Here is a 14,418-nt window from a genome sequence, read left to right as displayed (position 1 = left end):
GGGGGTGGGTCGAGGGTTGGAGTGAAAAAATAAAATTTTGAAGTTGAATATATTTTTTAAAAACAAACTTAATTTTTTTTTTGGGGGGTGGGGGACTGGTTTGAGGGTAGGGACAAAATAAATTGATTTTTTCAACAAAAAAGTAATTGTAATTTGAAGTTGAAAGAGAGTTTTGGAAAATGTTTTCCTTAAGTTTTGAAGGGAAGCCATTTTCCTTAAATTTGAGGAAAATAAGTTGATTTGAAAAACATTTTCCAAAACATTTAACCCAACCAAACATGAGAAAATTGGAAACCAAACACACCCTATGACTATCTTGTGCACCAATTAAACCTAATCCTTTTGTTGACAACCTTGTTAAAACCTCTTGACCCAAAAATGTTACTTCCTTCTCACCTATAAATCATTTTGAACCATTGGTTTGTTTGAATAGTTTGGAAAGAAAATTAAATAGCAGACACATTAGCTTAAGAAGGATCTGAGATGCAACAAGCAAACTCTTTTGTGCAATGGACAGTTCCACCTTTGTTTGTACTTAGTAAGGTGGAAGCAGATAAAGTAGGAACTCCTTTTGTTCGGTTGAAAAGGGCTCTAATCGATCCTGTAAATTGTAATAATGATAAAGCCTCCCCGAAAATAGCTCTAGCAGTCTAGTTGCCATTCCACTCCCTTGTAATAATACATATTAGTTTCTATTAATATATTATCTCCATTTTACCAAAAAAAAATATAACTTAGGCCAAAGCCTAAGTTAGGGGTATGATAAAGAAGGAGAATGTATTCCAAGTGAAAAAGAAGCATAAGACTCACCCTTGGTTCTTGTGGCAAAAAGATGGAACCCGTTCAAAGATAAAAAAATTGGAGAAAAGAAAAGGAAATGAAAAGGAGTGTTTTGCAAAGTAATGCCTTGATCATCTTTGTGGTATAATGAAATAAAAAGGGTTCCCGATGAGTTGAATAAGAAATGAATGTTGGGAATTACTTGAGGTTGAGTCTCTTGGTCAAAAGAAAGAAAGAACTTGAGAAAAAGTGAAGTTGGAAACAACAATGCTTCGAAAAGGATAAGTCACCCCATTACAAGACTGAAAAAACCCTTTGAGATCTTAGCTTAAAGTCGAGTGATGTTATGATTGAAAATATATAGACAAGCCTATACATTAAAACGTGCATTAATTTAATTATCGGGTAAAAGTACTAATACCCTCCCTCCAACAAATTAAGTTGTAACAAGATAACAAATGCAACTTTATTATATTACCAAATCCAAAATGACAACAACAACAATAACAAAAAAGTAAATAAAAATTGCCAAACCTTAGAGACCTAAACTCTAAAACTGAAAGAAATCCTTGATATCATTGTCACATTCAAATAGATGCATATAGTCTTCCTTCAAATCCACTTGCACACAAATCCCATTGCCACATTCTGCATCATACAACCAGCAAACTTGATCATGTCTTGACCCAAAATGCATCAAACATGGCTTTCCCCAACCAAAATCAGCTTCTTGTATAGGAAATTTACATAAACTTGAACTTGTGTACCTATCAACTTCATCACTTCCCAGGGGCGGCTCAACATAATATGTGGCCTAAAGCGAAATTTTTATTAGAGGCCTAAAAATCTATATAACTTTTATCTATATCTATTTATTTTGCTAATTTTCTAGATATAAATTACTACTTAATATCTTTTATATAAATGATTTTTCAAACACTTTTTTTTTTAATTATTAGTTTTAAGTTAAGATTTTATTCAATTCACATTGAAAAACATCTTTTTGTTGAGACAATTATTATATGAATTATTAACACAATTTTATAAGTAATAAGTTAATAAACTTTAAAGTATAAAGAGTTAGTAATCATAGCATTTGATTCAAAAAGTTAGATAACTTGGTATACCTACTTTAATATGAAAATTAACAAATAAATTTTAAAAAAAGAATTTGTAATGCACTTTGTTCAACACTTTTCGACTATTGATTCATATTTTTGAGAGTGTATTACTCTAACTATCAAAGATTTGAAGAAATAGAGTGCAAAAAGAGTTACAAAGGATAAATAATGTGAGTGTTAACGAAGAAAATGTAAGAATCCAAAACAATATTTCCTTAATTTCTTCTATTTGAATAGGGTTAAGATACATAATTTTTATTTATAAAAATTTGAGGCCCCCAAAAATTGGGGGCCGTAAGGCCAATGCCTAAAATTAATATAGGCAAGAGCCGGCCCTGTCACTTCCTCCCCAATCTTGTGCTAGAAAACTTTCATTATATAGACTTGACACCGCGGACACTATTTCCTCTGGTGAAGTCTTGTCACAAGTAATAATAGTTTCCTTCACAGTGTCATGACTTAATGTCACGAATTTGTGCAACTCCATCTTGTTTTCCCCAGGTATGAATTTTAAAGGGGCGTCAACTCCAAGATTCCCAAAAGATTTTTCTACTTGAGGTAAAGAAATTAACCTAGTGCGCAAGTTTATTGGGATGTTCATTAGAGAACGTCTTAGATATCCGTGCTTCTTTTCTGAAGCACGAATTAAAACCCTCCATAGGAGGGCCATTATCATTTCAACTCTTGACGGCTTAAAGGTGCATAAGTCTCCACCGACTTCTTTTCTTAGCCTTGAAATGGAATCTTCGTTGATGTATAGCCTTTTGGCTACTAATTTAGACTCCACACGATCTTCTAGAGGAACACGAGGCAAGAGAAGCTTCGATAAATCTCTCGATGGGAAAACATCAACCAAATTAAAGCTCATGAAATCAATCTTCTCTACAGGAATCTCAAGTCTACACACTTTGGACCACTCGTTGATAACAGTAAAAGTTGAGTAACCATCCATTGCAATGTGCGCGTGGCTCATGGATAGAGCCAAGCCGTGCTTTCTCAAGAAATTCATTGAGTTTACTATTCACTTTTGCTTTTATAAATTTAACCCCTTGGTCCTGGCAGGATATCGAGTTATCCTCGGTAAATCTGCCAGAAATAGGGTAAACATGAGTTAAAATCCTAGATAAGGATTGCTCAAGTTGTTCTTCATGAGCTGAAAAATTAATGTTGTTGGTAGGAGGATAAAAAAAAACAAGAGGTAAATGTGTCTCATCAGTTGTTTGATCAAAGAAACCTAACTTGTAATTTTGGAGATGATTTGGAGTTGGTGAAGATGGTTTTATGAATTTTGTGGATATGATTTCAACTTCCATGTTTTCTTTTTGAAATGCCATGAGTATATAGATGTGGTGAAATAGCAAAAGAGAGATTAAGCAACCAAGTGAAGAAGCTAAGATATTTTGTGGCACTTATCTCTTCCCCTTTATATAGAAAAAAAATATGGTTTTCGGTTTATCGATTTTTGATCTTTTAACGATTCAGTTTAACCAACATAAAAATGCTCATAAAATAAATATATGGCTTCTCAAATAATTTGGCTCGACAGGATAATACTGTAACTTTACATAATGTTCATAATTAAAATAGAAAGAGTATTAACTACCATGAAAATGAAAAGAACTGTGCAAGTGCAATACAAATAAAACAAGTAGGACAATAATGTGAATTGAAGGCTAAAGGGCAAATTAAAGGTAGTAACCATTAAAATATATATATATATATACTGAAATAAATATTTACTATATTTATGTAGAGGTAAATGAGGAAATGACTACATTCTTACCGGGTTATCGGTTTACTCAATAATTCAAAACTAAAATAAAATAAAATCAAAATCGAACTGATAATCCGATAACATTTTTTTATCTATAAAATCATTAAAAACCCGTTAATCCAATAACTCAATAACAATAAACTAGACAAAAGACAGTTGCTTGAATGATAAACACTCCTCACTTTGAGTCACTAAGGGAGAAAAAAGGTGGAAGCTCGAAGGAGAGGGGTAGATTTTAAAAAAATAAAAATCAATAAGCCAATAACATTTTTCAATTTGATTTATTGGCCGGTTCGATTTTTGCACAGCCCTAATTTTGACTTGTTTGAGATAAGGGGATAAAAATGTCAAATTATTGAAGAATGAAGGACATTAATTTTAAAGCAATATTAAAGAATGTAGATGATTTTCACTATGCTTGAAATACATATACGAAGATTTCAAAACAAATAAAATATCTATTCAAATATGTGCCCTAAAGCAATTTTTATAAGCAAATAAAATATCTATTAAAATATCTGGCTATTAATCCCAACACATGAATATCTCTCACATTATTCTTTTTTTCATAATTAGACAAGGTTGAGCTAATCTTATAAGTAATATTTTAACAAGTAATATTGGAGTAAGGAACACTTGGTTAATTTCAAACTAGAGATGACCAAAAAAACAACATAGAAAACTCTAAAAACTTAGCAAATGCCTTAACATCATGGTCCAAAGAAACAACATTGATAAGTAAATATAACTCATAGAATTACTATAAAATTCATAAGAAAAAAAAACATGGCAAGTGCTTGAGAATGAGTTTCACGCTCTTCTGGTTACAGTAATGGCTGCAGTTGAATTCGCTCTTGATTTCCATTGGTAAAAGCCTTGATATCACTTTCACATTCAAATAAACTCAAATAACTATCCTTCAAGTCCACTTGCACACAAATACTTCCACATTCTGCATCATACATCCAACAACTATGAAAATTTCTCAATCCAAAATGCATCAAACTCGGTTTTCCTCGACCAAAATCAGCATCCTTCATCGGAAACTTACACAAACTCGAAATTATACATTTGTCAACTTCATCATTGTCAGTTCCCCATTCTTTTGACGCGAAAATTTCCTTGTATGACTTAGCCACAGTCGCGATTATGTCATCAGCTGAACCTATAGCACAAGCATCAATAGCTTTTTGCACCGAATTCCTAATCAACGTTACAAAATCATGAAGCTCCATTTTGTTCTTCTCGGGTACAAATTGTATTGGAGCATCCATTACATAATTCCCAAACGCGTTTTCTTTTAGAGGTAATGAGATTTTTCCACGTAAATTCACTGGAAAAAACACTAATGAACGTCTCAAATATCCGTGTTTTGCTTCTGAAACACGAATTAAAGCCCTCCATAAAATTGCTGTAATAATTTCAACTCTTGAAGGCTTAAAGCATAGTTCCCCTGAATCTATCGCCCCTGTAAACTTGTCTCTGAGAGACGATATCGTCTGTTCATTAATAAAAAATCTCTTAGCTATAAATTTTGCTTCTAATTCTACTGGATGAACACGATTTGGGAAAATACGCGATAAATCTCTTGCTGGAAGAATCTCACCAAAATCAAAACTCATGAAATCAATCTGATCAGCTGGAATCCCAAATTTACACACTTTAGCCCACTCGTAAACGAATTTGAAATTACTGAATCCATCCATTACAGGGTGCGATGCACTAATTGAGATAGCAATACCACCACATTCGAATTTTGTCACTTGTACAACCATAGGTGGAGTACTGTCAAAATCCGCGTCCTTCAAATCCTGGATATCCCGAGGGAAGAAAAACAGGGCGAGATTAAGGTCATTTTGGACTTGATTGATGAAATCGTTGAATTGACAATTCACTTTGGCTTTTGTAAACTTGACACCTTGGTCAAGGCAATCGATTGAACATCGATCCCTTGACAACCTTCCTGCTGCAGGATAAACATGAGACAAAATCCTGGATAGGGATTTTTCGAGTTTCTCATCAAACTTGTCATCGTTGTTACCATGTGGATAGAAAAGTAGTAATGGCATATGTTCCCTCTCCGCGAGCTGATCGAAGAATGATAACTTGTAATTCTTAAGGTGTTGTGGTGTTGGTATGGATGGTTTTATGAGTTTTGTGGAAATGAATTCCAAGTTCAATTCCATTTTTGATAAATGGAAAACAAAAACAAAAAAAGTGAAAGAAGCCCAAAATGATTTTTTCTATGAAGCTTATGCTATACAATAATCTTTATTATATAGGGAAAATTCTATGATATGCTTGGAATTTGAAGAATGAAAAAAATCAGACCATAAATAGGGTAAGATTTGGTATTTATGATATTGTAAAATTATGGTCCTTTAAATATTGAGAATTGGACAAATAATCAAACCTTGTTTGTATTTGAATATCTTTTGACTAATAAAATGTTGTTATTAGCAAACCGTTATAAAAATGTTTGACTGTATATTAGCTAGTAAACAAAATAAAAGTAAGTTTATCATTTAAAGTTGTATTCCATTTATATTTTTGGCGTGCAAATAATTTTATTTCCTTATTATCATTTTATTTATATGGAATGTCATAGTAATTAGTAGTTTTCTTTCTTTTGAAGATAGTAGGATTACTTCATGTATTAACCAGAAGATTTATTTTAAGAAAGAAAGTTAAGACAAATGGGTAAATATAAATGTTTCGATTTGGTCGATTATATTCTAAAAATGATATCTTATCAATTATTATTTCATTTTATATTTATAAAAATTAAATTTTTCGAAATCATTTCAATTTGGGATTTCTTTTGATATTAGTACGATTACGTTATTTTTCAATATTATTTTAAGAGTTACATGTAGAATTTACAATACGATATCATGCATACTTGCAAGTGTTTTGGCAAAATCTCTAGACATTTTTATTATTTACAAAATGATGAATCAAAAGAACATAAAAAAATGACAAGAATAGAGATTTATTCACCTATTTTACTGTTGTAAAATAAATTAAGCAAAGGCAAGAGAGGCATAAGCAAAAAATTAAGCATCCAACAAGAGAAATCAAAATTGTATAATAGTAATATTATTATTATTTAGTACATGTTTAGCTCCTATTTGACTATAGATTTTAAAGTATAAGTTCGAATTGAACATGCATTTTAAAATAATTATTTAGAATTTAATTCAAAATTTATAATTAAACTGTAGCCTTAAAATCTTTGACTTCATCTTTTTTATCTGTTACGTGTTGCTTCATTGTCCATGCCCATCTTACCACTTTTCGTTATTTTTAGCTATTCTTTCTAGCTCCTTTTGATAATGCGTCGTTATAAGAAGGAAGGTCTATCGAAAACAAATTTTTAAATCCCGCAAAGGGAAAATCTACACACATCCAACATCCCTCAAGTCGATTACACAAAAATATATAATTATTACACTAAAATGAAAAAGAAAAAAAAACTAATCAACGATCCACAATGTGTTGTACACTGAATAATTTGCACATGCACTACACCTGATTACTTAAACCCCAATTTCCCTAAAATCTTCATCTGCTTCTCTGTCCTCCTGAGAGCTCATGTATATAAATTGTGACCCTAACTTAGCCTATTTTTTCTCCACCATTTTTCTCTTTCTAAATACACTTGAAACTTGAAATCCTTAAGCATTCTCATTGCTTCGTACATGTACACACGTTAAAACTCTGAATTTCTCAGCAAAATCATTCTCTCTGCGCATCAAACAAGGAGAAATTTGTAAGTATCGAAGCTATTTTCATCATCAATTTGAAAGTTTTTACAATATCGCGAATCATCGTTTCAATTGCAGTCTCAATTTTATGTGAAAACAAATTTTTTCGTATTTTTTTTTGATTTGCAAGTGTTTTTATCGTAAATTTTAGCTGAATTAGTGATGTTGATTTATCGCGTAATAGGCGATCAATTGAGTGTGTTTGCAGTTTCTATTAGTGCTGGTGTTCTGTGTTGTTTAGTTTTAGCTTTTTTACCGTTTATTTTAATTTCTAAGCACAAATTTGCATGTTTCTCTGCGAATTTCTCTGCAAAACTATCGAGGAGAAACTTTTAAGTTTTGAAGTTTTTTTCATCATCGCTTTTAATGTTGTTAGCTGTGGAAAATTCATCAGTTTTAATCTCGCAAATTATCGTTTCATTTTGAAGTGTCGATTTTGTGTGAAATCAATGTTTTCGCTTTTTGTGATTTGTAAGTGTATTTTTCTGAAATTTTAGCTGAATTTGTGGTGTGAAGAAGAAAAAATTTATTGTGTAATAGGCGGCGATCAATGGAGTATGTTTGCAGTTTTTTTTAGTGCTGGTGTTCTGTGTTGTTTAATTTTAGCTTTTTTACCTGTTATTTTAATTTCTACGCACAAATTTGCATGTTTCTCTGCGAATTTCTCTGCAAAACTATTTTCTCTGCGCATCAAACGAGGAGAAACTTTTAAGTGTTGAAGCTTTTTTCATCATCGCTTTTAATGTTGTTAGCTGTGGAAAATTCATCAGTTTTAATCTCGCAAATTATCGTTTCATTTTGAAGTGTCGATTTTGTGTGAAATCAATGTTTTCGCTTTTTGTGATTTGTAAGTGTATTTTTCTGAAATTTTAGCTGAATTTGTGGTGTGAAGAAGAAAAAATTTATTGTGTAATAGGCGGCGATCAATGGAGTATGTTTGCAGTTTTTTTTAGTGCTGGTGATCTATGTTGTTTAATTTTAGCTTTACTTGTTCTTTTTTAAAATATAATTTCTAAGCACAGATTTGTAGAGTATATGTTGAGAAGAAATGAAAGTGGAGATTAATTGACTATATTTGCAGTTTTATGCTTGTGACCTGTGTAATTTAATTTTAGCTCTACTTGCAGATTGGTATTTTTTTTCTTTTTTCTCCAAGTGTTAGAGCGAATTTGTATTACATATATTAAGATGAAATGAAAGGAGAAAACTTTGTATTATAATATCAATTAATATGTGTGTACTGGTGGTGTTTGTGCCAATTTGCATGCATCTCGACTAATCGACCAGCTGACTGCTCCTTCCATCAACACGGATACTGAGTATTGGTGGAAAGAATACTAGTCTTACATTCCAGTTTTATCGATTGCTTGGCCACAATGGCACAACCTTGGAGGCATGCTGTGGAACCTTCTAGAAGGTCTAGAAGGATCAATAAGTGTGTGTATATCTATCTCTAGAGCATATTTGCAGTTAATTGCTGGCGTTCTATGTTATGTCTATATATTTAGAAGAAATGGAAGAAGAGATCATTGTCCTATAATATGCAATTAATCGCGTATGATTTGCAGTTTCACTGTTGGTGTTTTATCTAATTCGAGTAACGTTGTGCCACTTGCTGAACATGATGATTTTTGTTTGTTAGTGAAGAGGAAATTAATGGCTTCTAGGGCGATTCAACGGAGGAGGAGGCTCCTTTCTGACTATTTGAATGTCTCTGCTCGGTCTATTCAAAATCTTCAGAGTTGGGGGAATGGGCAATCTGCTCACTATTTTGACCCCTGCGGTTTCAGCTCAACTATGAATTGTATATGTCAAGGTTCAGATAAAAGAAAGGATCATGACGAAGTTTCTCCAATAAATGATGGATTTTCGGGTTTAGGATTCTTCCGGACAAAACGTTATAGTACTACAGTATTTGGCTATCTAAATAGAAGAGTTGATGTTGTTCCTTCGACTGGCATGAGTTTGTGGCCGTACTCTGTACGTTGTGCTTCTACTGCAACAGCAAAACAACCTAATTTGGGAAGTGATGATGAAGAAGAGTTGATTGCCAAAAAGAAAAGTGAAGCTTCTCCAGAGGAATGTGATCAAGCTGTCGTAGGATTAAGTACTGCAAAGGCCAAAGCAAAAGCGAAACGCCTGCAAGAATCTCAGAAAGTTGCTAAATCTGTTATACAGAGAGTATGGGCAACACTTTTGGGGATTGGCCCCTCTTTGAGAATGGTGGCCTCAATGAGTAGGTTAGGATTGTTAGAACCTATTGATTCATTTTTGGCTAAACAAGAAGTGCCTCTGATAGTGCTGAGTTGCATGCTTTCCTTATCTTTTTGGGTATTTATTCAGGGAAGATTGGGCCAAAAAACTTGCTCACTGGAAACATGAGTTTACATCTACTCTGCAACATTACTGGCTAGGTTTTAAGCTCCTATGGGCTGACATGAGGATCAGTTCAAGACTGCTGATAAAGCTAGCTAGTGGAAAGAGTCTTTCTAGAAGAGAGAGGCAACAGCTGACACGGACTACAGCTGATATGTTCAGGCTTGTTCCGTTTGCTGTTTTCATCATTGTCCCGTTCATGGAATTCTTACTACCTGTGTTCTTGAAGCTATTTCCAAACATGCTGCCATCTACTTTTCAAGACAAAATGAAAGAACAGGTCAAATCCTTTCTTTCTGAGTGTAAAGTAATTTTTTTTGGTTATAGTCTAAGTAGTCTGTAATATTTTTAACTTGTGTGATGTCGTAGATTTTTGCTGATTTGTAGTTCTAGGCCTTGATTTCTCAATCTAGGTTTCGTCATATACAACAACAACAACAACATACCCAGTATAATTCTACAAGTGGGATCTGGGAAGGGTGGTGTGTACGCAACCTTACCCCTACCTTGGGAAGGTAGAGAGGCTGTTTCCGATAGACCCTCAACTCAAGTAAAGTATATCCAAAAGTCAAGCTTGTAAATCAAATAAAGTACTGAAGAATTCATACTGAAAACAAATGGAGAAGATAACAGTTGCAACAACAAATAATATGATAACCGAAGCCAAGGAGAAACTAAAATCGAAGGACAATGTAGTAGGAGAGTAATACAAACAATACTGATAAGGAAACAACTATACAACACACAACTTCTTACTAAACTTCTATCCTAATCCATGACCTCCAAAGGTTCCTATCTAGGGTCATGTCCTCTGTAAGTTGCAGGCATGCCATGTCCGGTGAAATGCTTCTGTGCACATTCTAACAAATTGCAGTGTCATTAGCAATCTCAGATTATTACTTCTGCGTTTACTTAAGCAAAAGAGTTTATCCTCCAAATATCATCAACTTACTTTCTTGGAATGGTTCACTTATAGGAAGCATTAAAGAGGAGGTTGATTGCGAGGATAGAGTATGCAAAATTTCTTCAAGACACTGTAAAGGAGATGGCTAAAGAAGTCCAAAACTCTCGGAGTGGAGAATTAAAGAAAACAGCTGAAGATCTTGATGAGTTTCTGAGCAAGGTGACTCACTCTTGATATACAACCATTACCTGTCCCCTACATGCCTCCAGAGACTAAAAATATGGAAACAAGAAATGCCAACCAAGATCAATAGCATTCTGTTTGTCTAAATACAGGCCTTATAACTTCATGTAGGTTAGAAGAGGTGCAGGAGTCACAAATGAGGAAATTTTAGGCTTTGCCAAGCTGTTCAATGATGAACTTACCCTAGATAATATAAGCAGGTTGGGTTTATAACTAAGTCTTTTATTCTCTATGGTTGCATCTAGTCAACTTGATATGCGAGCTTATCTCTGAATATGGAAGGAATTGTATCTTATCTATTTCTCAGGTCTCGATTAGTAAATATGTGCAAGTATATGGGGATCAGTCCTTATGGAACAGATGCTTATTTGCGTTTTATGCTTCGGAAGAGATTGCAAAGGTGCGCCACATCTTTCTATGTAGGATATTGTTTAAAGAAAATGCATGTTAGAGACTGTTCTGGATGTTCTGATTTCTGAATGTAAGTTTACTTTTTAGTCAGTCACAGTTTGTGAAAGTAGGCCATACTTTGACTTGTTTTTGATGCTTGTAGTCGTAGAGGAAAAGAAGTTTTCCCTAACATTATCATTCTAAAAAAAAGAAATTTTCCCCAACTCTGTTCAGTAGTGATTCACTTCCTGAATCTCCAGTATAGTATGAAACCCTTTTGGTGGTGGTGCTTGGACTCTGAATAAGGTGTTTGAAGCAGTATCTAGGAAAATTGCATCAGAAAGAGGAACTTGATAATATCAATCTGTTTAATTTGTTGTCAGAAATAAGAAAAATGTCTTTCATGTGGATGTATATTCAGTTCCTTTGAAAGTAGGCCATTCTTTGTCTTGTTCTTGACGCTTGTGGAGGTACAAGAAAAGAGGTTTCCCCTAACATCGTTCAGTAGTGAGTCAATTACATAAAATTCTTCTGGTGTGGTGTTTTGGACTCTGATTAAGGTGTTTGAAGCATTGTCTAGAAGAACTGTATCAGAAAGAGGAACTTGTTATGTCAGCCTGTTTACTTTGTCAACAGAAATAAGAAAATGGTCCTTCATATGGATGTACATTCAGTTTCTCTTGACTTCTTGAACATTTGCTGGGAAGACGTTACAGTTTGTTTAGTTGTGCTTGTGCAAGCTACATAACTCAAACAATATTAAATCTGCAGCTCTGAAAGAAAGTAATTGCAAATATTTTCACTTTATTGGGAAACAAAAATGTGATCGACCAGTTGTTTGCTGATGGAAACAATTTTTCACTTGTTTAATTGTTGATGGAAAAAGCTGTCTTTACTCTTATAACAAGAAGCAACATCAATGAGTAGTTCAAATATTGCAACTCTACCAGTCTGTCTTTGTTAGTGTTATATAGCCTGGGATAAAAGGTGAGTAATGCAGTTCTTGGAGACGTAACAGCCAACTGATTTCTCAAGTATCTAGGTGTTGTTTTTCATAATTAGAAGGAACATGTCTACATGTTCATTAACATGTCATACGACATATACTAGCTACTTTCAAAGTAACTAGTTTCATCTTTGTTCAGTTGAATCTAGTAAAATATACTTGATACTGAAACTCCTATCATTTTCATAGGATTAAAGTTGATGACAAATTGATTCAAGCTGAAGGTGTGGAATCCCTTTCAGAGGCAGAACTTCGTGAAGATTGTAGAGAGCGAGGCATGCTTGGTTTATTTTCCGGGGAAGAAATGCGCCAACAGGTTCTTCGTCAATTTTTCTGTAATAAACATCAATGCAAAAATATTTTGTTCAGTTCGATATTATGTGGATATCCTGTCAACAGTTTTCACTGAATTGCAGCAACTTTTTCAGCTAAATTATTAGATGATGGATTGCACTTGCAATATCTGTTTCTCAGACGATCTTTGCTAAGATATTCAATGTTGACTTCATCTTTTTTTAGAGATTTTCTTGTTGAAAGTTTTCATTAGCACTGAAAAGTACTCTTCTCAATTTGTCTGCGTTGAGTAGGCACAGAGATCAAGAAAGAAAGGAAGTCTTGTGAAACAAGTGCTACATTTTTACAAACTATTAGAAGTATTCTTAGTACCATACTAGTATTTTTATGCAGTGGGCCGTGTCAAGTCATGCCCATTCTCATTGAACATTTCAATCAGCGGCATTTATTCAGCGCAAAATTGGAAGGTAAAGATCAAGTTTAATTTCTAATTATGAAAACATCTCAATTTTAGGGACAGATAAAAAGGAAAAGAATGCCAAATAAATGGGGACGAAGGGACTATCATCTTTACTGTTCTAAAGTTAACTGGTTTATAGTGATGGAGGAACCGTCTGTCATCTAAACTTGAATGTGAAACACGTCATTAGAATGGCTATGATCCTTCTGCTCAAATGGATATTGTGAGAAATATAAGGAAGGAATATATTATTGAATTGTTGTTTTAATAATTACATAGAGAACCCTATTTATAGACACTATATAATACAATTCCTTACCAAATAGGAGACTATAAACTATTCCTAGTTTGTGTAGGATTGTGTTTCCCTATTCTATTCTAACACTCCCCCTCAAGCTGGTGCATATAAATTATATGTACCTAGCTTGTTACAAATGTAATTAATACGAGGACCGGTAAGAGACTTGGTGAAGATATCTGCAAGTTGATCATTTGACTTCACAAATTTGGTAACAATATCTCCTGAGAGTATCTTTTCTCTTACAAAGTGACAATCAATCTCAATGTGCTTAGTCCTCTCATGAAACACTGGATTTGATGCGATATGAAGGGCTGCTTGATTATCACACACAAGTTCCATATGACCGGTTTCTCCAAACTTCAGTTCTCCAAGCAACTGTTTGATCCAAACTAGCTCACAAGTTGCTACAGCCATTGCTCGATATTCTGCTTCTGCACTGGATCGAGCAACCACACTTTGTTTCTTACTCTTCCATGACACCAAATTACCTCCAACTAAAACACAATATCCGGATGTAGAACGTCTATCAAAGGGTGATCCTGCCCAATCAGCGTCTGTATATCCTGTGATATGCTCATGGCCTTGATCCTCGAAGAGTAGTCCTTTACCAGGAGCTGACTATACGAACAACTGTATCCCAATGACTATCACAAAGAGAAGTCATAAACTGACTTACAACACTCACAGGAAAAGAGATGTCCGGTCTAGTCACAGTGAGGTAATTCAACTTTCCAACCAACCGTCTATACCTTTCAGGATTACTGAGTTGCTCCCCCTGTCCTGGAAGGAGTTTAACATTCGGATCCATAGGAGTGTCAATGGGTTTACATCCCATCATTCCTGTCTCCTCAAGAATGTCTAAAGCATACTTGCGTTGAGAAATAACAATACCTGATCTAGACTGAGCAACCTCAATACCAAGAAAATACTTCAATCTGCCAAGGTCTTTAGTTTGGAAATGCTGAAAGAGATACTGCTTCAAATTAGCGATACCAACTTGAT

General features: G+C 34.0%; 3 protein-coding genes across 3 annotated transcripts in view; 1 reads left to right on the top strand and 2 right to left on the bottom strand.

The window, feature by feature from the left end:
- Window positions 1-1,216: 1,216 nt before the first annotated feature.
- On the bottom strand, window positions 1,217-2,910 carry LOC102598786 (acetyl-CoA-benzylalcohol acetyltransferase-like). Its single transcript, XM_006342625.1, has 2 exons — window positions 2,244-2,910; window positions 1,217-1,563 (listed from the first exon to the last, which is right to left on the bottom strand). Exons 1-2 carry the CDS (start codon window positions 2,908-2,910, stop codon window positions 1,331-1,333), a joined length of 900 nt encoding a protein of 299 aa, XP_006342687.1. The 3' UTR covers window positions 1,217-1,330.
- Window positions 2,911-4,442: 1,532 nt separating this feature from the next.
- On the bottom strand, window positions 4,443-5,903 carry LOC102598447 (pelargonidin 3-O-(6-caffeoylglucoside) 5-O-(6-O-malonylglucoside) 4'''-malonyltransferase-like). The gene has a single exon (XM_006342624.2). The coding sequence runs from the start codon at window positions 5,859-5,861 to the stop codon at window positions 4,500-4,502; it is 1,362 nt and encodes a 453-aa protein (XP_006342686.1). The 5' UTR covers window positions 5,862-5,903; the 3' UTR covers window positions 4,443-4,499.
- Window positions 5,904-7,263: 1,360 nt separating this feature from the next.
- LOC102594836 (LETM1 and EF-hand domain-containing protein 1, mitochondrial-like) overlaps window positions 7,264-14,418 on the top strand; it is a 15,400-nt gene continuing 8,245 nt past the window's right edge. The window contains exons 1-7 of the mRNA XM_015306558.1: window positions 7,264-7,447; window positions 9,085-9,682; window positions 9,786-10,098; window positions 10,795-10,941; window positions 11,077-11,165; window positions 11,273-11,365; window positions 12,551-12,677. Coding sequence (XP_015162044.1) covers window positions 9,099-9,682; window positions 9,786-10,098; window positions 10,795-10,941; window positions 11,077-11,165; window positions 11,273-11,365; window positions 12,551-12,677 — 1,353 coding nt within the window. The 5' untranslated portion in view covers window positions 7,264-7,447; window positions 9,085-9,098. The remainder of the gene's footprint in view (window positions 7,448-9,084; window positions 9,683-9,785; window positions 10,099-10,794; window positions 10,942-11,076; window positions 11,166-11,272; window positions 11,366-12,550; window positions 12,678-14,418) is intronic.

The sequence above is a fragment of the Solanum tuberosum genome, unplaced genomic scaffold (assembly GCF_000226075.1).
Source record: "Solanum tuberosum cultivar DM 1-3 516 R44 unplaced genomic scaffold, SolTub_3.0 scf00034, whole genome shotgun sequence".
In the NCBI taxonomy this organism is placed as follows: Eukaryota; Viridiplantae; Streptophyta; class Magnoliopsida; order Solanales; family Solanaceae; genus Solanum; species Solanum tuberosum.
Note: the sequence above shows the minus strand (reverse complement) of the source record. Positions and strands in the feature narration are given on the sequence as shown.

Bases quoted from the DNA above. Each gene is read 5' to 3' on its own strand.
- LOC102598786 (XM_006342625.1), bottom strand. From the start codon at position 2,910: ATGAATTTCTTGAGAAAGCACGGCTTGGCTCTATCCATGAGCCACGCG. The intron at 1,564-2,243 runs GTGACAGGGCCG...CGCCCCTGGGAA, and splicing joins AGCACAAGATTGGGGAGGAA to GTGATGAAGTTGATAGGTAC.
- LOC102598447 (XM_006342624.2), bottom strand. From the start codon at position 5,861: ATGGAATTGAACTTGGAATTCATTTCCACAAAACTCATAAAACCATCC.